Source organism: Amblyomma mixtum, chromosome 7, assembly GCF_055824585.1.
Source record: "Amblyomma mixtum isolate Tamu chromosome 7, ASM5582458v1, whole genome shotgun sequence".
Classification (NCBI taxonomy): domain Eukaryota; kingdom Metazoa; phylum Arthropoda; class Arachnida; order Ixodida; family Ixodidae; genus Amblyomma; species Amblyomma mixtum.
The window spans coordinates 38,566,470-38,592,622 of NC_143018.1; the positions used below are offsets into that span (position 1 = coordinate 38,566,470).

Below are 26,153 nucleotides of genomic sequence, written 5' to 3' on the forward strand. Positions count from 1 at the left end.
TATCAACAAAAACAATTTATTGTAAAGATTTCTTCAGTACGTTTATCACGCCGTACAGACAGCCCCCGCACGATATTCAGGCGTGTCCTTCAGTTGGCGCAGGATGAAGGAACATCCTGAATGCTCTCAGTGCAGCTAAGGTAACAGGAATTAACACGTATCACAACAGCCCAGACTGCAGAAGTCTCTTGGAGATGTGAGAGAAAAAATTTGCATCACAGTAACAGGGCTTCCAGAAAATGAACTTCACTTTGCAGGTAATGTGACCAGAAGCAGCAGTAAAATGACCTTTGCAATGCATCACAAAGAAACATGCAGCAATCACACAAACAAAAACACACATTTCTCACACCAAGAAGGCGGGAAAGCCAGATTCAGATCTAGAGTCACCGCAATCACAATTCTAGCTTGCTCCGATAACCATGCTCATACAACGGCAGCCGCTTCCTGTCATTTATAATAAGGGAGTAATTACTCATTGACGTCCACCCGAGCGCAGCCATATGGCCACAAAGGAAAGCTATACAGCTTTCACAGAAACTTCGTAGTTAAAGAAAAATTCGTCCTGGTCCGGGGTTCGAACCCGTGACCACCGCTACACCGGAGCAGTCGCTCTACCAATTGAGCTAACCGGGACGGCAAGCTTATGGTAGGGCGAGAGCGAATTGATCAGCACAGCTGGACGGAAAATCTTCAGCGCAGTCGGCACATATGCCCCAGTCTTGCAGGGGCAAATGAAGAAAAAAAAAGCATTACAGACGAAATGAATAGCCTGGCGCATAGTGGGTGCACTGACACAAAATCTTTAAAGCAAGGCAACAGTGTGGTAAAAGGCATTCTGCACATAAGAGGCAGCCATACACAATAAATGACAACATTGTTATAGAAGATACAGTGCAGTAAACTTTTAGAAGAGCACGTTTCAATTAACATATGCAAAAAATGAAAAACATCAAGTAAGAAAAAGCAAAGATATCAATGCAGTTCACAGAAACAGCACCACTGCTTTTGATACAAGTAGGAATGTGTTTTCTCAAGATAAAAGGTAAAATGCAAAAAGAATGCTTTTTAAAGTTATTAAAGAAAGCCCGTCTTGAATAGCATGTGCATCAAAAGACAGCCAGGCTCACATGAAATCTGCCTACCAGGATCGTATATGTTTACACGAGAACCGCACAAAAACAACTAGTACTATGCCCCAAGACTTGGCCGATGCTAAGAAAATAAAGTTAATCTTTGATGCACAATGCAGGCTAAGACCTCTTGGATGTCAGCAGAAAGCAAGTAAAAAAAAATTTGGCAGAGACTCTTAAGACTACTCACATGGGGGAATGGGAAAGCATTACTATCCCTGGGTGCGGTGTTTATGTGTAATTTTTGTACAAGGATTAAAGCTGTTTTGTATGAGTTTACATGTTTGCGTATTGGTTCTGCAGCAGACCAGAAATGTTCAGACCCTCTTGCTGCACATCGATGAAGCTAGTCCAGTTTGCATGTCGTGGACACAAGACATTTGGTTGCGGTTTGCGAGCTGAGTTTATTTCAGGCGATGAGTACTAAACGCTGTATGACAAATAGTTGCATCGCACGTATGACTCCACACGGAACGCTGTACGACGACTACAGACACGCACAAGTATGACGCAACCCAGAACACTGTGACAGAACAGTTCCATCACAACTGTGACATGAAAATTGATTTTTGTGGAAAGGAAATGGCACAGTAATAGCCTCACATCTTGGTCCACACTTCAGCCGCACCTTAAGGGAAGAAGTAAAGAGTCTGGGAAGGCATACAATTGAAGGTGCATATGTCGTCAGTTGGAATCCCTGTCACAAGCTAGCCTCCAGCTTGACTAGAACATGTAAGTATATGCTAAGAGAAAACGTGCTTGGCTTACTGTGTTACGGCACTTGGCTTACTGTGTGCAGTCACTAGATGACATCACCCTATTTTTCTTGCCATCGCTGGGATTTTCTTTACTACCTGCGAGTACACACACTAACACACGCACCCGGCTTTCCTCGTAATGGGAATAGTAATGCTTCCGCAGTTAACATAAAATTGGGCTAAATTATTCATATTTGTACCACACATACAGCAGATGTGCGCAATGACAGCAGCTTTGCTGAATCGACTGCAGAACTGACTGCATGTCTGAACAATGTCTCAGCAGTGTGTACAAGACCTGTATCAGATAAGATACAGCATCCTCACCAGGAAGATGTGGGAACCCCTGACCAGAGTTGGTCCTACTCCGGGCAATACAAAACTGCCTGAGGATGCTTGATAAGGAGTAATCACCAGGAAGGCTCCCTTGAACAGGAAAGGAGAGCTGCAGCAAACGCTGGCACACAATGCTTACAGAGATCAGGTAATAATGTACTACAAGCTGCCCTCATCTCTCTGTCTGCTTCACGTAGGCTGGTTACCAGATAAGGTAAGCAACAGTTGAATACAGTAGCTGCTAAGGTAATGAGTGTAATGGCACGTGCAACAATGCAGAGATCCAATACTATACTGCTTTTTGCACTTTATTGGAAAGTGTTGTCAAAGTTGCACTACAATTAGTGCACCTGCAAAAGCATATCACTCTGCTGTGTATCATTCATACTTCTTGAAGCCTCGGTGAGGGTACGGATAAAGACATCCGAGCTGTATAAAATGATAGGCAAGGCATCACAAATCATGTTCAAAGCACTCAGGCATGGAGCTAGTCAATCTTCTGATTATAATGTTCAACAATGGCGAACTACGTTAGAGGCACGGATAGTCGGAGAATAGGCAGGCCAGCCGTGTATCACTCTACAGCACATTATTCTTCCTTCTAAATAATGTCTTCGTGTGAGGAGGATGAAAACAGTGTAAGGGGTAAACGGAAGTGCACGATGCTGGCATTCACTGTACTTGAGCTTTGTCACAACGAAAGATACTTGTCTCTACCTGGCACGTATTGAAAATCACTTTTTGGGCGCAGCTGTAGCCCACGCGAAGAGGTACGCTAGCTCAACACACATTGCCAGCGCGCTGGACACTAGCCGATCTCAGATACTGTTCCTAGCACCCAACAAAACCCAACTGAGTGAACAGCCTACGCACTCGCAGAGTGTCCTGCGGAAGAGAAGGGGCTCCAGAAGGGGGAAGTGTGTAGCAGACAGAAAGAGATACAGATGCAGTTCAGAGAATAGCACAGCGTTCATCATCGCAAACCTCTGGCACAGGAGGCAACTCTTCTTGCGGTGGCTCCTGGTAGGTGCCGTCCAGGTAGACGCGCAGCACAAATATCCAGTACTCGTTCTGCTTGCCAGAGTTGAACGTGAAGCTGCTCTCAATACCAGCATGGGCCTCGCCACCAATGAAAAGCCGCGTGGGGACCGTCTCGCAACTCAGCACACGCGCACCTGCACGTTGTATGACAATGCTAAAGGTGGTGAAGACAAAACGAGGTCAATTTGAGTTTTCTGTGCGAGACTTTTCCCGGGGTTTAGGCCAGCAATGTTTGCTGTAGGTGCTGCCATACTAAGGTACAAAGGTAAAACATCTTCGCTCATTGTCCCTGCAATCTCACTTTTCTTAATACACCGGACTTTGCTCGCTCTAGTGCACTGTAACCAAAAACTTCTGCATTCATCTCCTGCCCGATCAAAATCTGATGTAGCAAGTCAGCCACTTGTGTGGGGCAGAGTGCAGAGATGAGAAAGATGAAATTTTTTTCACTTCCCTCTTTTATATTCTTAGCCACGTTCCGGAAATCAACAGTGCAATTTGTTATAACAAGTGTTCCTATTATTTTGTGCAGAAAAATTAAAGATTAAGATTCCCAAACTACTCACACACTCACAGGGCAAAGGAATGCCTTTAACTCACAAAAAAAAGTGCCATTAAAGCTCATTTACTTCTTCAACCAATATTTACAAAGTGAGGTGTACCGTTATATGTATATTTAGAGATTACTTACATATACTACTCAAATATAAATCCATCACTGTTTCAATACTGGACCACGCTGCCATCATTTGAGACTGTTTATACAAAGTAATGTCTACAGAATTTAAAGTGAAAAAAAAGAAAGGTCTGTCAATTTCACCTTCCCGGAAAACATTCATGACCATGTTACTTTAATCATTCTATGTTCAGAGAAATAGTGGGTCGTGTCTTAAATTTTTATATCAAGTAATTAACGGACATTTAAAGGTGGGCTTTTTTAACGTCATATTTTTTTCCCCCTGAGTATGCTATACTTTTCTGTATTCATCTTTTCAATCGATGGTTACCCATTGTAATAAATTTACAAATGATGAAGTATTACAGCCATCCTCAGGCAATAACTCGAAGTGGGAACAGTGTTGGTCAAATTTTAGGGGAATCCCCCAAGGTGGACTAGATTTGTAATGAGGGAGTAATTACTCATTGACATCCACCTGAGCACAGCAGTGGCCCCAGGCTCGAACCCCGAACCAGGACGAATTTTTCTTTAACTACGAGGTTTCTGAGAAAGCTGTATAGCTTTCCTCTGTAGCCGTATGGCTGCGCTTGGGTGGATGCCAATGAGTAATTACTCCCTTATTACAAATCTACTCCACCTTGGGGGATTCCCCTAAACATTTGTATTTTTCCTCTATCACAATGTGGCCACCATGGCCTTGTTCAGTTGAAGCGCATTTGTACATATCCACTGAACCGCTGCAGTGGGCATTCTTCGTGGCAGTTAGGGTCTCCTCTGCTATGACAAGAAACAAGTGGCCGCTACAGAAATAAAACTCCATAGGAAGGACTGACCAGTGGCCTTGATCCAGGCCTCGACACGCTTCTTGGTGTCCGACAGGCTCTCAAACTCAGGCATGAAGACGCTCGGTGTCAGAGGCAGTGGCATGAAGGTTTTGCAGTGCAGCGACAGGTGTGGCAAGGGTGGCAGGCCACCTTCCGGTGGCACAAGCTCCCTGCTGTAGGCCACCCGTAGCACCCGCACATAGAAGGTGGCTACCTTGGCACGTTCCGTGTATGACATGCACTGTGTATCCACCACGGTGCGATCACTTACGCTCTCACTGGAAGAGTCAAGTGATGGATCTGATGCGAGAAAAAAAAGAGGGAGAGGGAAGGGAAATGGACTGCTTTTGATTTCTGTACAGTGGACAAACCTCAGCAATGCATCCTCTGCTTGGTGAACACACTATGCACGAACCACAAAATTATTCGTCGCAAGGGGGCACCGCTGCTGCCTGAGGTGCGGGCAAAAAGAAGTAAATTACGCCTTGCAGATTTGCTTGCTTCATGTTTTAGTATATACCCAGCCACAAGGCGCCTTTTCCGTTCTGCCTCCATTGAAAAGCGGCCGCCGTGGTCGGGTTCGAACCCGGGTACTCCAGCTCGGTAGACGAGCACCTTAACCACTGAGCCACCGTGGCATTGCAATTCTGTTTTGCAGACATATAAACAAGACTGCTAAAACCATCATTGAAATGAGAAACATAATTCACTGCCATTTTCCGCAAACACGACTTTGCACTGTTATTGGATGCTTGATGATTTCTGAAGGCAGTTCCTGCACACAAGCATTGGCTAGCCTGGCCGCACTGAAATTCAGACGGTGTATCACTTTAGGTTGAAGATGCTCGGCTCACCTGACTTGAGCTTTATCTCGAGGGTCTGAGCATTGCAGAAGCGCAGCGAGCTCTGCTGAGCACACCACTGGGCTGCTCGGGCAATGACACTGCTGAAGGGCTCGTACTTCGGCATTGAGACCATGCTGCCTGCTGAATGTCGCACCGGCACAAAATCTGCCACACCTGTACGATGAGGAGAATGATGATATGACTTCTTATTTTTGACATCCATCTTTCTTTGCTGCTTGTCAGGATGAAGATGCAAGCTAGTTTCAACGACTGGACACTTGTTTTACAGCGCAGCTGTTGATGGCCCATTTCTGGTTAGAGCATCAGTGGTGATGATGTAGTGTGGAGAAGTGAGGAGGAGGAGGAAATTTTCTGCACAGCTGCACTGAGTTTCATATTACCGAGTACCGTAAATGTCCTGTGAGTTTTTCAGATCTCATGTTGTGAACATTAAAAAAAGTGAAAGAAAGCTAGCCTCCTGCAGACCTTTCCTCCGAGTTAAGAACATGGGGTTAGCAATGGGTCTTTTTTTCCTCTGGTTTACAAGCACTAAGTGGATATGTCCACAGGCCCAGCTAAGGATATGTGGCATCTCACTCAGAAGGCGGACAAAAGGCTCGGGAACTCTCCCGGGCCAAGATGAATAGAAACACCAACACTTCGTCATACATTACACAGAAGAAAGCCAAAAGACAGGACAACATGAGTGACGGTGAACAACCGAAGCCAGCAGCTGACATACACCATTTGTTGCACAGATGTCTTCAGAATGTTATGAGCACACACATAAGTGGCATGCGGTGGCATCATACCAGAACATTTCGTAACAACAAAAAATTGTGGTTGCTACGCAACCACCATGCTTTGAGACAGAATTCCTCCACTCACAACAAGACTGCAGGTGAGCTCACCTATTTCCTCGGACACCATAGAGCCCACCTCGTAGAAAACACGAACGACGAAGATGAAGTGCCGGTTGCGGCGGCCATGCGCTGACCAGCAAGTCTGGTCGGGGTCAAAGTCCGAGAAGCTGGGGACGTTCATGTCCTGCGTCTCCACAGCAAGCACACAGCCTGTCCATGCATAAAAATTGAGCATGTGGACATTTTTTACAGCCAGTGACATCACAAGGGTGTAGCCACAGCACAAAGACAAAGATCAGTTCACAGTGCAGGTTTATCCGGCATCATTTTGAAGTTTGTGGCATGCCCTCCGTTTTTATCAGTTGTGTGGCTTTCTTTCATTATTTCGCATTTAAAGGACCACAGGCACCAAATTTTTGCTTATGTGTTTTCTTCTTTCAAATAATATATTAGACATCAGTTTTTATAATTATAACAGCAGCCGAATGATGGCTGCGATGTGCAAGGAGTGTTTAGGTCATGTGAGGCATAAAAAAAAAAATTGAACAATAATCACTGGTACATAGTTTTAATCCACTACAATGTTTAAGCTAGCCTGCTCCAAGAGTTGGAATAACGAAAAACGACGTATCAGCATTTATACTGCAGTTTTGGAGTGAGAGCTCAGAAGGTCAAAGCGAACTTAACTGCCTGGTGGTATGGCTCAAACCATGGTAGTATGACCACATGGTCAAATGACCATAACGACTGGGCACCTGACCTTGACATTTGATTTAAGACAATAGAAACCATGCTTAACAGAGCTTTCACTCATATAACTAGGTTCAAGCCACGCTGAACCCCATCCATTTTTTTTTTTCGTACCTCACATGACCTAAACACTCATTATGTGCCACACATCCATACTTCATTTGATGAAACCAAAACAGCACGAGAGAAGAAATTCAATTATAAATTATTTAGTGGTCGTAGGCAAATACTACGTGGTGTTCCACGTATTCTAATGTCTTACGCATCACTACAGAGAAGAAAACATGAAACTAAAATGAGGTGCCTAGAGTCCTTTAAAATCAGCATCTGGTCAGAAATAAATGTGTGCAAGTTATGGGCCCCCTTTCCAACAAGCATAAAATTAAAAAAAAAAAAAACTGCACTGACCTTCACTTCCTTAAAAAAAAAAAAAAGCACTCAAGAAGTGCACCGTGGACCAAATACTTACTGCCTTCCCAGCAAGAGCTGGCACAATGTATTCCCGTGTAACCAGTTGCTTAAAGTACAATCACCTATGACCTTTCATGTCGAAACACGAGTGGCACCAGTTTCTAGCAGGGGTGATTACATGAACAACAAAGCCTGCGTTTTGGTACGGATAAGTTGTTTCCGTGACATTCTCACCTAATGGCACACTGTACAGCAACGAACATGACCTAGGGCACACATGTAGGTCAGGACTGGCACATGTTTCCATCGTCTTGAGCAAGCAGCACTGGCTGCTTGTGCCTACCAGGTGGTGGCTGGTGCACGAGCTGTTTGTTGTAGCGCTCCAGAAGCTCTTGCAGTGTCTCAAACATGGGCATCCCGAATGGCCCTGCCGGAGGCGCCATCTGCTGCGGGACCAGGTTGCGGTACTCCAGCTGCTGGGCAGGACGGCTTTGGTCCAGTCGTGACACCAGCCACAGCCTGTGCCACAGCCAAGACAAGTCACTTAGGGTTAACAGAAAATACACAGCGTGTGTACAGCACAGTCGGGCCTACTTATAACGGCCGCAGTTATCACAAACGCCCGCTTATTGTTCGGCTAAATTTCTGGCTAATTTTTGGCTACCCGGCTGGTCAAAAAAGTACTATTCGTGGCTCTTGAACCCAAGTTACTATTCTGACACGAAGCTCAACCCTACTCCAAGTAAAAGAGTCTAACGTTCGCTGCAAACAAGGAAGGCACAGGGGAATCTCAAGCTTCAAAACAAACTGCCACAGAGTAAGATGAGGCTCCCTACACTTTGCGTATGTCCACACTCACAAATGCTCACATTCATGGACACAAATATCTGCAAGAGTAGAAGGAATTCAATGAGGCTTCGTTATCCTTCATTTTGCTTTATAGCTGTTTAAGGATGAAACCTGAATTTCAGACCCCACACAAACACTGCATGCACTTTCCTTGGCTGCAGTGGCTGTTGGCTCTTCCGATTAAACGTCATCCAAAGCTTATTTAAGATGTGCAGCAATTCTGATTGAGTATACAGCCTGAACTAGCTCTGTGATAGACGCAGCCACCCATAGCTTGAAAATGCAGCAGTTTTCAATAAACAAAATCACCAACTAAAAGCATGTTGGTCCACAAAATAAGCTGCCATGTTCAGCCTGGCTGAAGAAAATCATAGGAAAATCATGCTGAACCCGATTTTTTCTAACGAAAAATGTCCAAGAAATATGTGGTTCAAATGGGACTGCCCTCTCCCCTAGCCATTGCCTCCAAGAGTGACCCACAGACCTACCCATTTCTTTGTCTGTTAATGTTACATCTAAAGATCCCATTTCGGCCGCCGCGGTGGCTTAGTAATTATGGTGCTCGGCTGTTGACCCGAAAGACGCGGGTTCGATCCCGGCCGCGGCGGTTGAATTTCTTTGGAGGAGAAATTCTAGAGGCCAGTGTACTGTGCGATGTCAGTGCACGTTAAAGAACCCCAGGTGGTCGAAATTTCCGGAGCCCTCCACTACGGCGTCTCTCATAGCCTTCGTCGCTTTGGGACGTTAAACCCCATAAACCAACCAACCAAAGATCTCATTTCCACAGGCCACTGCACTGTCCTTAGCCTCATCTCTAGCCTTCTTGTTGAGCCCCACATATGAGCAGCATTACAAGATGCATCGATTTTATATTTTCCTTTTCAGAGATATGTAACATAATGTGGAGGACCGCCAGTCTGTTAGGATAGTGAAGTGGATTTCGAGAGAAGGAAAGCACAGCAAGGGACGAAAGAGAGTCGAGCGAGGTGATGAGGTTAGGAAATTTGTGCGGAGAGGGCAGCCATAGCTTGCACAGGTCACTAAGAGAGGCACTTGTGCTGCAGTAGACATAGCCCCACTGATGACAGCAATGACGGTGATGACGAATACATCTTTCACAGCATACAGATGGACGAAATGAGTAGTGTGCACTACGCATACCTCAAACCCCGCATGTAGCAAGTGCTCCACTTGCCATACTCGCAGTAAGTCATGAGCTCTGTGTTGATCGACTTGGATGCCTTGAACTCGACACTCTCGCACGTCTTCACCTCCCACATGCAGTGCTCTTTCAGCCATTCATTGGCACGCTCCACCAGCACCCTGCATTTTGCAAATTGCACATTACGTATTTATCATTTGAGGCGGACGAATATTTAAGAAGAAAATACACACTAACATTTTGTGTGACTATAGGCAGGTAAATATCAACTAAAGGGATTGTTTGATCATGACCTTCAACTCACTCCTTGACACATGAAACCATTAACAAAATACACCACACCCGTGGTATTTGAACAGGCACATTTCTTGAGAAACATGCAGGGAGTGTGGGTAGCAAGATCTTGCTAAGCATCAAAGAGACACTACCACAACATTAATTATCCATGGAAGTGCTTAATCTTCAATTTCTTTCATTTTGTACAGCTCTGTATACTTAGTACTCATGTATTATGAACGCTTCTCAATATTATACACTGTCAGCACATGAAGCCACCGCGGCGGATGTATTTCCTCGGTCCCTCTCAACCACGCTGGTAACATTTGAAACGCGCGCGCATGCTCGATGGACTGTTGTGCGCATGTGCGGCAGGCACGGAACGAGCGGGAGCGCGAGTTCTGCGCCAGCACCACCTGTACGCGCACACAGTCGGGGCCTGGGCGGCTTGGGCAGCCTGCGCGTTTTCGCTTCGATCCGCGGTCGTTCCGATGCGCGTCTGTTGTTACAATCTTTCCTCTCACATTTTTCAGCTCTCCTCTGCCTGCACGTGGCGCAGCGATCGTGGCTCAGCTCGAGCTAGTGGACCGGCTTGTGCACTTTCCTTTTCATCCTTCCTGCAGTCGCAACAACTACAAAAAAAAAGTGTTTTAACTCTTCGGCCTAAACAATACGACAATATAGACGTGCATACGTCTCCAGAAATCATAGAGGATCGAGCTACCCAACGGCGCTCGCTAACATGTATAATCACGTAAAAACCGACCAAGGTCGGTCACGACAGCTCAAGGAAGTTTCCACTGCTTCGGTGACCTCTAGTTGATCAAAACCAGTTGAACACGCGCATAAGCGCGCACGGCCGTGCCAATCAAACACGATTGATCCACTAGCTCGAGCCCGATTTGCAGCTATACGCGACGAATCGAACTGGTAGGTGCAAGTACGAAATATTGACGAACAAACACTTCGGTGTCGCTGTAAGCGCAGCTCGACGGAGGTAGGTACTTACGCACTCTGCGTTTCTTTCGCTTCGATTTCGCTGCATGCGCGAAAGCGCCTTACCTGAACGGCTCAAAGGTCGGCGAGCTCGAGACAGCGCCCGGATTAATGCAGCACGGCAAAAAGTCCACGAAAGTCAGGCCTCCGCCAGGAGATGAGTGTTGCCGGCGGTAAGACGGCGCGGAAGACGTTACGTCCGGGTCCGAGCGTTCCACGAGTGGACGGGCCGACATGATCGGCGTCTGCTCTCCGCATCCCCGCACTCCGACCCTCTAACGACAGCGCCTGTCGGCGAACGGTGGCGCGTCACGGTATGTGCATTTCACGCCGCGAAGACGCACAAAACCATGAACTCTCGAGTCGACGAAACGAAACTCGCAGCACCATGCAGTGCCCGTGCCACACGTGCCATGCCGCCAATCACCACAAAAACAACACACCAACAAAACGCTGATTGGCCAAAACGTGACTGCGGTGTTACGAACCGGATTCTCGCGCGGTTGGTTCTTGCAGGTCACGTGTTTTGGCGTCACGATTGTTAGGGGAGCGGGTTTTTTGAAACCTTTTGAGACCGTATCAACCGTATCGCGCGAACACTCGCGGAGCGGCGAAACATTTCCGAGCAAAGAAGTGTGCGAGAGTCAAAGTGGGCGCCTACCAGAAGGCCTTCGCAATGCAGAGGATGGTACATTGGCAACAAAGTGCTTCGCGGTTTCGCCTTTTTATCAACTGGTGCAAATTCGTTGCTTGAGCCCGCGGACCGTCCGTGTTCTGTAATTGTTTATTTCAGATATTCGAAAATATAATTATGGATTCCTTGCCTCAGGCCATGTATGTTGGTTGAATGGACCCAACTTTGTCATACAAACTTCATCTCACTTTGTGCACACCTCTGTGAATATCCCAAAATCTAATCCTGTTTCTAACAGTTGGTGACAAATTCCTGACGCGGTATATACCTCGAATTCAAACTGGCATATTGACTCTGAAGTGGGAGACACATAGAACTGGTGCCCGAAAAATCAAGCACCTGAATTCTCAAAACACCTCACATGTATAAGAACAGCCTGTGAATGACTTGTACATAATAATTACTGCTGAGCATACCACTGACCATTCTAATTATGCACGAACTACTTAGAAATTTAAACTGCAGGTTTGCATTTGCTAGCTGTCAGCATACACTTTCGTGTCGGAAGATTGTGGGTCCAGCATGTCATCTTTCACACAGTGTGAAGCTAATACAAAGAGTCAATGGATGTATGTATGAGCATCAAGAAATAAAAAAAAAATTGTCTCTAAGTCTCACTTCAACTCTCCCCTCCAAACTCACTACAGGTTTCAACAATTGATGTTGTGACATAGGACCTAAACGAGCACTTACCTCGCATGTAAAAGTTATGGTATTGCCTGCTGCTATAGTTCGCTTACAAAAATGGTAGCTCCAGCCTACAGAAAGATGAATGACTAAATATTGTAGTGAATGCACACACCAGGGTGGGGCCTCTGCTACTTCATTTTTCTGACTAGATGCGAAGCCGAGATGTGTATGGGTTTACTTCCAAACTTCATGTACTAAAATTTGAATGAAACAGATCAGATGAGCATATGCCCCTGCGCAAGTATGTCATGCAAAACCGTGAAACAGGCCCCCTTTTTTTTTGTGGCGATTTTTTGGAGGCTAACACTTACAGTTCAGCACTGGACCAAATACTGAAGGATGCCACGCAGTGGAAGCAAACTTTATGGAAGACAATGTGAGCCAGAATACCTTCTCTTGTATCATTAATACCAGTTGAAAGCATGGACAAATTACATTTGGTCACTGAGCACCTCTTACTGATTTGCAAGGGAACTCCGATGCACCCTATCCGATGTGCCACTCATATGTTGCTCGTCTATACCCACCACGAAGGTTGATATGTACCCATATGTGTTCCCATAGCCGAACCATGTAATGAGTCAATTACCTTCAACGCTGCAGCCAGTCAGTCTGCTGTCACTAAACAAAATCTTCTTTTGCATGATTGACTCCCCCAGGCAATGACCACAGTTTAATGTCCACTTGATGGGGACTTCTTAGTCGGGGGGCCTCCCTTATGGCATTGTGTATCAGCCTTGACGTGGCTTTCAGCAAAATTTGTTTAATGTCTCGATGGATTTACATGAAATTTTTCAAGCATGTTACAACCGTTCTAACTTACTCTCACATATTTTCCGGTGTTATATCTCTCACAATAATTATTTTTATTTTTCCCAATGTCTTGTGAAAGACCTGCACAGCAAAATATGGCACAAAGCTGGTTCAACATTCGTTGCGTTCCTACAAGCATGCTACAGGTCCCAACATGCCTAGAATTTCTTCACTAGAATTTTTCTTGCTTTGAGAAGGAAATTTCATACAAGAAATTTATAACTCACAAATTTGAAAAACAAAGATTGTCTCGACCTGCAGTATAATCCTGCCTGTGAGTGCAACGCAACAAACGGGATTAAAAAGACAGAACAGTCAGGAAAAAATCTGCTTCACATAAGAGCACTTACTCAGAAAACTGGAATGGAAAAAAACACTCGATTTTTTTCGGCGCTTACTCAATATGCAGTGCCACCATGGTTCAAGAAACAATTTTTTTTAGAGTACTTCCCAATCTATTTCAGCAATGAGACTATGGGACAGAAAATAAAATGAGGCACATGAGAAACTACGCCAATTTTCAAGAAATTTACTTTTGACCATTTTTCATAATATAAAAGCCATGTTCCCAGTTAAGTAATTGCCGTTGGGGTCAGTAGGCAAGCTTTTGTTGGCCTTGCCACTCTGGCCGCTAAGTTGCATGGCTAAGGCTTCCTAAACCTATTTAAAAACCCACTTGTTGGTCCAAGGTGCTTGAAGCTCATCATCAGTGCCTGATTGGTGATGCTCATGAGTATAACCATGCCTATAACGTTGTATGACCACAAGGGTGCTGCGATAGTAATGCTAGTCACATGCTCCCATGCTCCTACAAACATCTCGGACGTTTGCGTATATCAAAACAGCATGATAGGATCAATAAACCACTTTATTGGAAATGACATGCATGGTCAGTTCACATTTCACTGAGAGCTCCCTGCATAACATTTAAGCACTTCATTCAGTCGGTGATGGACAAATGGAGATTCTGGGATGCTTTCAATGCAGCTAAGGTGACAACAGCAATCTGCACATTGCATTGCAACAGCTGCCCACAGCGCAGCAGTCTCTTGGAGATACAACAGAAAACGAGAATATCACAGAGACGCATCCGGAAAATGGGCTTCATTGCACAGGTAATGTGAACAGAAGCAGCAGTAAAATGGCATAGTCATCTCAACACACTGCCAGTCCCGAAGACAAGCTTCAAGACGACCCCGAAGGCGGAAGGGGAGAGGCAATACTGCAGCTGAACACCTCAAGTGGCAGAACCAGACAGGGCAGCAAGAAATCGGCGTCACATAAATGCCAAGCATGTCGACCTTGATCAAAGCGTGAAACATCCTCCCACAACTTTTCTTTGAAAACAGTTATACAATGACCCGCATGTAAAACAGGAATACTGGCTCTGTTAACAAGACAGAGTGCATTTGTCACCACTGTAAATGTGTACAGCACAACTGTACAAGTTTTGCAATGAGACTCATTCAAAGCCAAGGTTATCGGTTACTATGTCTGAGCTAGTTGATACTTCACCGTGTAAACTGTGAATTGAAAAAAAAATAGAGGGGCGGAATGACATGTAAGGGGTGTTTTGAACTCAAAAGGAATGGGGATGATCACAGGTTTCAGTATGCAAACAAAGCAAAGTGGACAAACAACAACTGGAAAACATAAAAAGCATAGGAAAAAACCAGTTCTTTTACTGAAAGGTCAGAGTAATTTTCCTGGCAACTGTCCTGCCACATCTACCATTTCAAGCGACGTCCCCATTGAACTTACAATTCAGAATGTGTATGCAAATGGGACTGCAAACAGTAGCATATGGTACCACTTACACATGCACTTTTCGTTCCATTGTGACATGCGACAGCCTCACACACTACATCCTTCAAAGATCAAACAGTCTAAAAGTGTCCTGCTTGAAAGATTGGCCACCAATTGCAAATGCTGCGGAACACATGTACACAGTTATTGATTTTAAAGTCGTATAAAGCAGTTGATTACGACGCCACGAGGTCAATGCCACAAGGCAACAAAAGGATGCCACCGGACAGCATGTTGATGCCGTTTGAGAATCTCCTCCTTTGAGAAGCATTTTACATCTTATTCTTGAAATGTAGTCAACTATAGCACTTGCCAGCAAGTACTATACAATCACATGAGAGTCCACACCTTCCTCAGGCCTCGATACCGGACAACACCATCAAAACGAACTACTTACCCTGTCTTTCACCACATGCATTGAAGAAATCTACACCACAATCAAAACAAGTGCATTATTAAAACCAGAAAGGCAGAAAACCCAGCATTCAACTCCACTGTTGCAGCAATCACAGCTCTTGCTTGTTGTGCTAACCATGCTCATACAACGCCAGCCGCCTCCTGTCACTAAGTACCGCTAGATAGAAAATCTTCATAGGAACCAGTATAAATGCCCCCGCCTAGTGGCAGCAAATGAACAAGAAAAAGCGCTACAGTAGAATATCACAATACAAACCTCACGGGGTTGCGAAAAATATTCATATCGTGCAAAATTCGCGTCATACAAAATGGACGTCATCTGTACACAGAAGCAAGGGAAGATATATTCCCTCAGATCTGTTGTGGCTGATGGGATTTAGCACTGCAGTGCATGCGATGCAACTGGCAGTCGTGGCGACGGCGCTGTGCATGCTTAATGCTTAGTGCTAGAGGGTGAAGTCGTGGCCCATACGTTCACAAGGTCAGTGTGGTACGGGATAGTGTTCGAAACATCCCAAATTCTGCACGTTGTACATAATGCACTGCGGCCAAGGAACTTTACAAATTCCTATCATCCGAAAGTTTGTATCAACCATAATCGTATCGTCAAGATTCTACTGTAGAGACAAAATATCACCTGATGCACAGCGATGTCATCGACAATCTACCTTTACAATAAGGCACCAGCATAACATGACATATATATGTGCATATAAGGGGCAGGCATACAAAACAAACAGCAACAATGCCATAAAAGACACAATGTAGTAAACTGCACGAACACATTTCAATAAATGTATATAAAATTATCACGAGCATCACGCGAGAGAATGCAAAAGCAATAAAATTTACAAGTGACATTTTAAACTTCAGAAAAAGTGAAAAAGTTCGTTCGGGCAAGAGAAACGTGTGAATGCATTTCAAGGTTACAAAGAGAGCCTCAACTTGAACACGTGCTTGCTAATAAGAGAGGCTTACATAAAATTCCCTGCTGACTAATACAACTCCATCACAAAGGCACGTGATGCTAGTTTAGCACATCAATATATATTTCACGCATAAAAGGAGGTCAGGAGCTTGTTTGCACCATTCAGAATGTATGTGATAACCAGATCATGTCAAAAGCTAAAATATGGGTATCTCTGCATATCTACCTGCACATTTAACAATACAAAGCATTCAAAATTGGCTCAAGGGTGTCCCCAACTGGACGATCCTGCTCCTGGTCCAGCACCACAAAGCTGTCTGAAGGTGCCAGACAAGATAAGATAAGAAGCAGCTTTTGCCAGCTAGCACACAGAATGGTACTCTAACTAATCAGCATTCAAGAGCCAGAAGCTGTTTGAGTGATAAGTGCGACAGTACGTCCAACAAAACACACGGTGAACACTAGACAGGCAGAGACACATAAGGACATTTCAATCCTGGCATCAGGACAGCAGACTCAAGAGTGCTCAATGAGGTAAAGAACCCTCACCACCCTCGCTTACCTATGGCATGGGGAACATGTGCAGGGGTGCTTCCCATGGGACCGAATGCCAGCACAGAGCACGTAGTGTCTTGATTACATGCCAAGTAGTATTTATGAACTGAACTCCTCGGGTATTAGCCAACACTGCACACTACCATATTTACTCGGACAATGAATGCACCCCGGTAATTGGTCAGACAAAAAGTACCTTTTTTTTCCCTCGCATAATAGACACCCCCCCTTTCTTTTGTCCTGCTTTTACAGGCCTAAATTTTTTCCCAACATTTTACCCCACAAATGAACATGTCCCCAAATCTTCCGAGATTTCTGGGGAAAAAAAATAGCAGGCCATCACAAGACGTGACACGACAAATCTGCATTAGCAGTATTGGTTGTACATTTTTCAGCTCCAATAATCGCCTTCCCGTTGCGGCTTTGAATTGCAATTCGCCATCGATTTTGTGTTGGGGTGCTGTGTGGGCTTCTCGTGGGTGGAGGTTTGTGGTTCGTGAAAGCGAGTGGATGGGTGGTGAGTTGGGCCTTCAGGAGTGTGGAGGTGGGTGATTGGTGGTGGGCAAAGCCTCGGTGGGGTGGATGTGACTGGCAGCTTGTGGACAGTGAAGGTGGCTGGAAGGCAAATGTGGGTTGTTGGTGGTGGAAGGAGGATTCTGGAGGGTACACATGGGTGGAGAGCAAAGGCTGGCAGGTAGTGGCCCAAGGCTTTCTGGAAGGTTGCCGCATCACACCACACCAGACTGAGCACAGATTTTGAGAAAGTGAGGGTAGTAATGCAAAAACAACTAAATGTCATTCATTACACGAGTAAATACAGTAGTTACGACTAGCCAAACACAAGCACTGTTCAAGCACCCTGGAGCAGCGAACACAGTGAAAAGCTTACACTGGCAGAATGTCCTGAGGAAAAAGAGTCCAGGCAGGCAGCACATGGAGAGAAAATGCAACTCAGAGGACGACACAGCATCCGGTGTCGCAAACCTCTGGCACAGGAGGCAGCATTTCTTCTGGCGGTTCCTGGTAGGCACCGTCCATGTAGATGCGCAGCACAAATATCCAGAACTCGTTGCGCTCGCCGCGGTTGTACGTGAAGCTGGTTTCTATGCCAGCATAGGCTTCGCCACCAGAGAAAAGTCGCATGGCTGCCGTCTCACAGCTCAGCACCCGAGCACCTGCGCATCACATGACAGCGTGAAATGCAGTACAGATAGCACAGGGTTCAAATTAAGTTTTCGTATATGGCAACAGCTCAATGAGGGGGGTCCTTAAGGGGGTTAGGTCATGATTAGTACCTGCGTGTGGGCCAGTCAGCGAGGCATCATGGAGAGGTGCAGTGCAAAAGAAGCAAGGACGGCATAAACACAAAGGAAACAGGACGAGCGCTCATCCTGTTTCCTTTGTATCTATGTCGTCCTAGTTCCCTTTGTGTACACCTCTCCATAATAGGTCGTCATTGTTTATTGTAGGCATGACTGTAGGAAGGTTTTTCTCATTAACCTTGTAGTCGTGCTGGTTTTAATACAACAAGCACTGCTCTAGTATTTTAATAGACTTGAAAACTTCACCATTCACCTGATAGCCAATCGAAATAAAATGTATTCAGTGGGCACATGGACGGGACAGTGGGTGCGAAAGTGAGCAGTGTAAACAATATTCTTGCTTCCCACTTTTAAAGCCCACAAAAAAAAAAAATCAAGGATTTCAACAGTGTGACCTGTTACCAGAAACTTGTTTTTATCACTTCTTGCAGAAAAAGTTTTAAAGAAAAACTCCGAAACTACACTTGCCTCCATCCCAGGGCAAAGAACTGACAACAACAGCAATATTGCTACAAAACCCCTGCCCCAACAGGTGTGCAATAACATTTTCTTTTATCTTTTTTGGCAATGGAAACATGAACTTGGCTTCTCTCTCCTAATGCACCCACTGCAGCGGCTCCGTGACTATGGCACTCAGCTGCAGAACCCAAGGACTCTAAATGAAATCCCGGCCACGGCAGTCCCATTTTGGTGAAGGCAAAATGCAAAGACACTTGTATGCTGTGCATTGTCAGTGCACATAAAGAAATCCAGGTAGTCCAAATTATCCAAAGCCCTCCCCTACAGAGTCCCTCGTATCAGATGTGTCACTTTGGGACATTCAGAGTCACATAAAGCAAAGCAACCAACGAAGCACCAAAATTCAGGCTATTCACTAAATCTCAACTTGAAGTCAGCATAGTTTAGCATGCTGGTTATGTCAGGCCATATTGCATGCAGCAGTGTAAAGCTCTCAAATAATCTCAACACAATGGGTTTCTTATCGAACACAAAAGTCATGGTGACCAGCTCTTGTATTTTTCCTCCATCACAATGTGGCCGCCACAGCCGTGCTCAGCTGTACCACATTACGTATATTCACTGAACTATTGTAGTGGGTGTGACATAGCGTCATTGTAAGCAGTGTCCTCCCCATCATACAACAAGTGGTTGCTACAGAAATAAAACGCCACAGGAAGGACTGACCAGTGGCCCTGATCCAGGCCTCGACACGCTGCTTGGTGGCTGAGAGGCTTTCAAACTCGGGCATGAAGACTCCCTTTGTCAGCGGTAGTGGCATGAAGGTCTTGCAGTGCAGCGCCAGGGGTGGCGAGGGGGGCAGGCCACCTTCTGGGGGAGCCAGCTCCCTGCTGTAGGCCACCCGTAGCACCCGCACATAGAAGGTGGCCCCCTTGGCACGCTCGGTGTATGACATGCGCTGTGTGTCCACCACGGTGCGATTGCTCATGGTGCCAAAGGAAAGGCCCTGTGCTGGATCTGACGAGAAAGGAAAGAGCATGATGGGGGAAGGCTGTCACTATTAACCTCTGCACCGAACAAGCCTCAGCAGTGCCTACTCTACATTGGACCAACACTGTTCCTACTTTGAGCTACCGATAAATTCGCTCTCACCCTACCATATGCTAGCCGTCCCGGTTAGCTAAGTCGGTAGAGCAACTGCCCCAGTGAAGCGGTGGTCCTGGGTTTGCACCCTGAACCAGGACGAATTTTTCTTTTCTTTAAGTGCAAAGTTTATATGGAAGTTGTATAGCTTTCCTTTGTAGCTATATGGCCGTGCTTGGTCAAGCATGCTAATGACTAATTGCTCCTTTATTACAACAACACCGATAACAACTGCATAAAATTTTTGATCTTGTAAAAATGATTGTATAATCCTTTCTGGTTATGTTGATGTTAGCCCAACCACAAAAGACTCTCATCTATTGCTGTGAAAACTAGTTTTAAAAATGAAACACTCTTTCCCAACCTCTGAATTCAAACTCGTAACATCAAGATGGAATTACACTCTGTGGTCAGCACTTGAAAGTGAATGGCAGTGTAGTGTAGCCTTGGGGATCCCCATACAAATAAAAAACTGTCCTGGTACCATTAGTCTGCTTGCGAAAAATTGGGGGAAACACTTAAGCTCCACATTAAGCATATGATGTGATAGCGTTACAGGGTTAATTGCCATATATGCAGAAGGTCATTCTCTATTTTATGCTATCATAGATCCTTGGGAGTCCTCATACTCTTCTTAGCACAGTGGTGCAGCGGTTAAGCGACTCGCCACTGCCCTGCAATGGCAGGTGCTCCCAGCGGTGGGCCTTGTGCGACCCAAGTTGCTCTTCCCGAGCGACCAATCACTAATTTAACTGCCACCTGTAATGGTGGGCAGTTTGCTCACTGTCCAGTGGGCAGGCTGTGATGACGCTGCATGGTCATGTGACCTGGGTGTCCCACCTGCCTCCTAGGTTACTCTCTGGGGACCACCTGCCAGAGCCATGCCCGCGATTTTTGCTCACAACGCTGATGTCAACGACGCTGACACCGGATTTCCTGCTGAACGAGGTCTGTAACGCTACCACGTCCAAATGGCTGGTGATGACATCTGTATTTCATTTCATGAAGGCCAAAATTGTCCGGTGGCGTCGGCGTCTGTGTGAGGCCTCCACCCGCTAGATGGTGTTTAGGGGAATTATCCTCTCTCCACCTACCCCCAGTCAACCGATCCCCCTGCCCACTCCCCCTCTACTTGTAAGGGAGAGGAGGGGGACACCAGACACAGAATTACTCAACAGAAACGAAAATGACTTAGAAGATGACTCTAACAACAGCAGGCTTACGCACAAAATATAAAAATATAGCCTAAAATAGTATGCCGTTTTGTGTATGTAACGGCTTCTCAGGACAGAAATCAATCAAAAGAACATAAATTGAGGTCCTAGAGCAGCATTGAATCACAGTGTGGATGTATGAGGACCTAAAGTTGCATAATTAATGGGTGGCTCTTTCCCCGTAATCTTGGCACGTTCAATACAAAAATCCATAAATCTGAAAAATTTACCTCCTCTGGATAATAATTTGTGACAGAAGGGGCCTGCTTTAACGGTGAAAACCAAAAGAGGTCACAAGCGCAGCAATTCTAATGTCAAACAGTTTGGCAGTCGCACTGCAGTTCTGTTCCTAAGCCAAACAACTTCTGACGGCAACTCTTCCACACAAGCATGCCAGGTGTACCCCCTGCCAAAGCAAAATTCGGCCACTGCACCATTTGCGGTTGAAAACACTCTGCTCACCTGACTTGAGCTTTATCTCGAGAGACTGGGCGTTGCAGAAGCGCAGCGAGCTCTGCTGAGCACACCACTGCGCTGCACGGGCGATGACATAGCTGAAGGGCTCGTACGTTGGCATCGTGAAGGCGCCACCAGCCAGCTGTTGCACCGGCACAAAATCGGCCACACCTGTGCACCGAGAGAATGGAGAGACATGAACTCATTTCTCTGTCAGTGTCTCTTTCTGTTGTTGCTGCTGCAACTATAAGACAAAGGTGCAAGCTAATTTCAAAGACTTACTTGTTCCTGACATAACATTACGGTCTTAAGAGAGGTAAAAGGAAGCTAGTCTTCAGGCTATCTTTCCTTCGGGTGGCAAGAGAGCTTGCAGATGGGCAAGTCTAAGCTGAGACAAAAGCGAGTGGCACATGTCCCAGCTACCACCTAAGATGAGTGCTAGAGATACCACCCACAGTGCTCACACCAGCAGCACCTTTCACTGTGCTAAGTCCATGTGCACGAATTCTCGCCACATATTCTGTGGTGCAAAGGCAGTTTTTCATGGTGCAGGGACAACTATGGACAAAGAGCGCCATGGCAACAAGGTATTCTTGTCTATTCAAGGCGGGGCCACGCATTTCTCGGCAGGTAAGCCAAGGACCAGCACAGGGGAAAGCTTGCACTCGCAGTATTGCCAGTGGTTACCCGATGGCATGAGGATCGAACCCGCACCTCCCGCGTGCGAGGCGAACACTATGCCACCACTGCGATCCCTCTCTCGTTTTCTCCATCAGCAGTGGCAATGCAAAGAAAACAGAGCAACTGAGCATGTCTGCCATCTTGCTCACAAGGTGGACGAAAGACTCGGAAGCTCCTGGGCCCGCCGGGTGAATGTGAACACCGGCATCTTCACAGAATGCTTTGTGGCAGAAAGCCAAAGGCCAAGACCGCACGAACAATAAAGAATGCATAATTTTCACAGGCTACTGATGCAATGCGGGTGCTCTGCCCACACCACTTCCCATGTCAGTGTCTTATAACAAAATAAAGCACATAACATAGTGACATATCATAGCAGTGAACAAAATCAGGTGCAGGTAATGTTTGCTTAACACATATAGCAACAAGGACCTCTGATCTTCACATGCAGGTGGTCTGTCGTTACAAATTTGAAACAAATAGTGAGCGTGAAGTGGCCAGCATATATTAAGGCAAAAAGCCTTTAAGCGCTCATACTCGCGACCATGACTCTGTCCGTCCGTCAGTTACATCTGAAGTGAAAGTTGTAACTAGTCATTACTAGTCACAAGTCATGACTAACTAGTCATTAACTAATATTGCCTAGTTAGTCATCAACTAAGTCATGACTAGTTAGTCATCAATCAATAATGACTAGTTAGCCGTGGCTAGTTAGTCATCGGTCATAACTAGTTAGTCATATGCCATGACTAATTAGTCATGACTAGCCAATCCAAGTCACAGTAGCAACCAAAGTTGTGTGGAAAGGCTTTTGCCTCACGCTCTTTAGATAGTCAAAGTGCCCCTCAATTTTTTTGCAAAAAACTACAATAGACAAGCAAGCACTCAAAAGTCACTATGGGGAAAGGCTGAAAGTTCCTGAGGGCTTAGGTCTGCCGAAGCTACAGTCAGCATTTTTTCAGAAAAATGCTCCAATGTTCATGTCAAAGCCCACTCACCGATTTCCTCGGGCCCAGCAGAGCCAAGCTCGTAGAAAACACGAACAACAAAGAGGAACTGTCGGCTGTGTGCACCATGCTCGGTCCAGAAGGACCGGTCGGGGTCAAAGTTTGAAAAGCTGGGAATCTTCATCTCCTGTGTCTCCACTACCAGGACACGACCTGCGTGCACAGAAATCATGCGGTTTGGTTTGGTTTGGTTTATGGGGGTTTAACGTCCCAAAGCGACTAAGGCTATGAGGGATGCCGTAGTGAAGGGCTCCGGAAATTTCGACCACCTGGGGTTCTTTAACGTGCACTGACATCACCCCTCGTGGGTCTTCAAAGGGACAGTGAGGAGAGCTCTATTAATATTTTTTTTACAGCAAAATCCGATAGTTCGGCATTTCATGGCTTTGTTGCCACTTGGCCGGCAGCGAAAAATGCATTTATTTCTAAGAAACTTGGATTCGAAGTTGAAAAAGTTTTTCCTGCCGCTCTGATTCAAACTTGGGATTCCCCTATGACGACACAGGACTAAGTGACGTGAAACATGACGTGCACATGACGTAACGCAGACTCCGTGATTTCTGGCTGCCAGCAGTGCGGCCTAGCAGCAGCCGAAAAGAAAGCTACCGCCGGCCGCACGTTGAAGGCATCTATTGCAACCATCGCTACAGTCGCTTCGCTTATGTTTGCACTGGCGTTTTGCCAGCGTTACGATGGATATCGTTCTCGAAGTCGCCAACGAAGTTCTCGCAAATAGACAGCTTTAGCATACCGTGTACCATGGCCGTGTACCTTGTTACCGCTAGCGGAATACCGGGAGCCAGCCTACTGCGGATGAGCAGGCGCTGATTGGTCCCGATGCTTCAGGCGCGCGCGTAGCTGCCGGGCACGTGGCGCCATCTGGCGACGTCAAGGAGATTTGTGCATGCATTGGCTGCGCCTCAGTGATTCGTGGCTTCTTGTGTCGCAGTGTTGCTAGAACCAATGGTTCTAGCAAAACTCTTTTGTCCTATGACGTCATCCCGCTTGAACTTGCGAGTTTGGCCTGCGGCGGAGATACCTGTATTTTGGTTCTTGCTCTTTTCTACGTTACAAGAGCTTTGTTGTCAGTATGAGTGGCGTTTTTGTAATCAGGAGCTGGTATTCTGTCGATACAAGCCAACTTCAATTTCTCCTCAGTGTCCCTTTAAGGTAATAAAATGAAATGAAACAGTGATGCTATCTCCACAGTTAAATTTAAACATTTGTGACCTGCCCTCTCTTCTTCTCGTCTTCCTGCTTTTAATTCATTACAATACACTTAACATCAACATCTGGTCAGAAATAAATGCGGACAAGATGTGCACAAGCCAGGGGAGTTCTGAGACAATGTACCATTGAATTAAATAGTGCAGCTGTGCGTTACTCCGTCATCTTACACGCCTCTGCAGACTGAGAGGCCCCCCTCTCCACCAAACATCATGTTCTAGATGCAGTGCTGTACTTGTCTATGCAAGTTTCTCCACTGCATGTAAGAGCACTCGAAACAATGCATAGGCATCATAAAGAAGCACCATTTTCTGGCTACTGCTAAGGCTAGAACATAGGCATGCCTTCTGACATCAGTGGTGTGAGTGCCCTTGCAGTAGACACGTAAATGAAGCAGGAGAACACTATGAATTCAATGAGTACATGTTACAGATTTTGATTATTAATTTGGACAGTTAAACGCAAGCTGCCTGTGCCTACCTGGTGCTGGCTGGTACACACGCTGACTGTTGTAACGCTGAAGGAGTTCTTGCAGCGTCTCAAACGTGGGCATTCCGAACATCCCCGCAGGGGCTGTCTGCTGTGGGATCAGGTTGCAGTAGTCCAGTTGCTGGGCAGGTCGGCTTTGGTCCAGTCGTGGCACCAGCCACAGCCTGTGCCACAGCCAAGACAAGTCACTTAGGCTTAACAGAAAAGAACAGGAGGGGACACATAAGCTCCGCCTTAAGGGTAAGACACGATAGCGTTAATGGGTTAATGGATATATATGCGAAATGGTAAGTCTCGACTTTAAGTTCATAGATTTCTGGGGGTCCTTATACTACTCCTGGCGCAGTGGTGCAGCAGTTAAACAATGCACCACCACCCTGCAATGGCAGGTGCTGCCATCGATGGGGCTTGTGCGATCCAGGTCGCTCTTCCTGAGCAACCTGTCGCGGCCAATCATTAACCACCCTGCCACCTGTCATGGTGGCCAGTTTGCTCACAATCCAGTGGGCAGGTTGTGATGGCGCCACAAGGTCACATGAGCTAGTTGGCCCACCTAGGTTGCCAGAACACTGGATGCACCGGCCCCTCCGACTGTGAGGCTTCGAACTGTTGCCAATGCCAACGCTGGACAATTTTTTATGACTTGGAGGTACTAACACTCACGTTAAAAGTGCTACGTAAGTGTATATTGTGAAAATATTCACAACGTGTGTTTGCTCTAGCCTTAATTCATGCTGCTTTCTTTTTGTCTCTCAGTGTTACACCTGTGATTCTCCTTTTCACTTCTTGCTGCACTGTTCTCTGGCCTTGTTTTCAGCCTCATAGTTTTGACCCCAAAAGATGAGTACTACCAAGATCCCCCGCAAGCACACTTCCATCTTCAGATATGTGGCAACTTGTTCATGACTTGGGGAAAACAGACAAATGCATTTGATCAGTTGTTATTCTGATTTCTTTCTTTGGATCCAGATCTAACAAGATTACTCGGCCTAGATAGACGTGCTTCCTTATCACAGATTATAGTTCCTTTGATAACTGTTCAAGAAAACTGTTTCTTTCCTATGTTAATCTTTCTAGCTTTGATTGTGCTTTGTGAGTCTAAGTCATCGGTCATTCAATGCAAATCAGCTTCCAAGTTGCTTTACCGCAACAGCAGACTAGAGAGTCTGTGGTTGGTAAGATATTCTCTGTTAATTCTTACGACTATACTGGCCCAGTTACGGTGGCTGTACTTTGATTGAAGCGAAATGCATGAACACTCTTTTAAGGGGGGAAGATGGTTTAGAAAAAAGTTTTAATATCGTAGACGCAATTATGAAACCTTCAAGG

The 26,153-nt window shown here is 45.8% G+C and overlaps 2 protein-coding genes, 1 long non-coding RNA gene and 1 other non-coding gene across 6 annotated transcripts in view; 2 read left to right on the forward strand and 2 right to left on the reverse strand.

Moving 5' to 3' along the window:
- On the reverse strand, positions 1–11,385 carry LOC149335723 (uncharacterized). 2 transcript variants are annotated; one of them, XM_089552312.1, is made up of 7 exons: positions 10,990–11,384; positions 9,651–9,812; positions 7,984–8,159; positions 6,528–6,689; positions 5,626–5,790; positions 4,781–5,071; positions 1–3,402 (listed from the first exon to the last, which is right to left on the reverse strand). In XM_089552312.1, the coding sequence occupies exons 1-7, from the start codon at positions 11,157–11,159 to the stop codon at positions 3,179–3,181; spliced, it is 1,350 nt and encodes a 449-aa protein (XP_089408438.1). In that variant the 5' UTR covers positions 11,160–11,384; the 3' UTR covers positions 1–3,178. The 2 variants fall into 2 exon arrangements, with proteins under 2 accessions (XP_089408438.1, XP_089408439.1); XM_089552313.1 differs by lacking the exon at positions 6,528–6,689 and having other exon boundaries at positions 10,990–11,385.
- Positions 10,473–22,358, forward strand: LOC149335724 (uncharacterized). Of its 2 annotated transcripts, none has more exons than XR_016284095.1 (5): positions 10,473–10,924; positions 18,580–18,680; positions 20,602–20,698; positions 21,973–22,050; positions 22,197–22,358. It is a non-coding gene; the product is annotated as an uncharacterized LOC149335724 (long non-coding RNA). The 2 variants fall into 2 exon arrangements; XR_016284094.1 differs by having other exon boundaries at positions 10,473–10,857.
- Positions 12,478–12,585, forward strand: LOC149335725 (U6 spliceosomal RNA). The gene has a single exon (XR_016284694.1). It is a non-coding gene; the product is annotated as a U6 spliceosomal RNA (small nuclear RNA).
- Positions 13,971–26,153, reverse strand: part of LOC149335726 (uncharacterized) — a 16,970-nt gene continuing 4,787 nt past the window's right edge. Inside the window, exons 3-7 of the mRNA XM_089552311.1 lie at positions 24,816–24,988; positions 23,100–23,261; positions 21,427–21,591; positions 19,334–19,624; positions 13,971–18,001 (exon numbers count right to left, since the gene is read on the reverse strand). Of these exons, the coding sequence (XP_089408437.1) occupies positions 17,778–18,001; positions 19,334–19,624; positions 21,427–21,591; positions 23,100–23,261; positions 24,816–24,988 (1,015 nt within the window). The 3' untranslated portion in view covers positions 13,971–17,777. The remainder of the gene's footprint in view (positions 18,002–19,333; positions 19,625–21,426; positions 21,592–23,099; positions 23,262–24,815; positions 24,989–26,153) is intronic.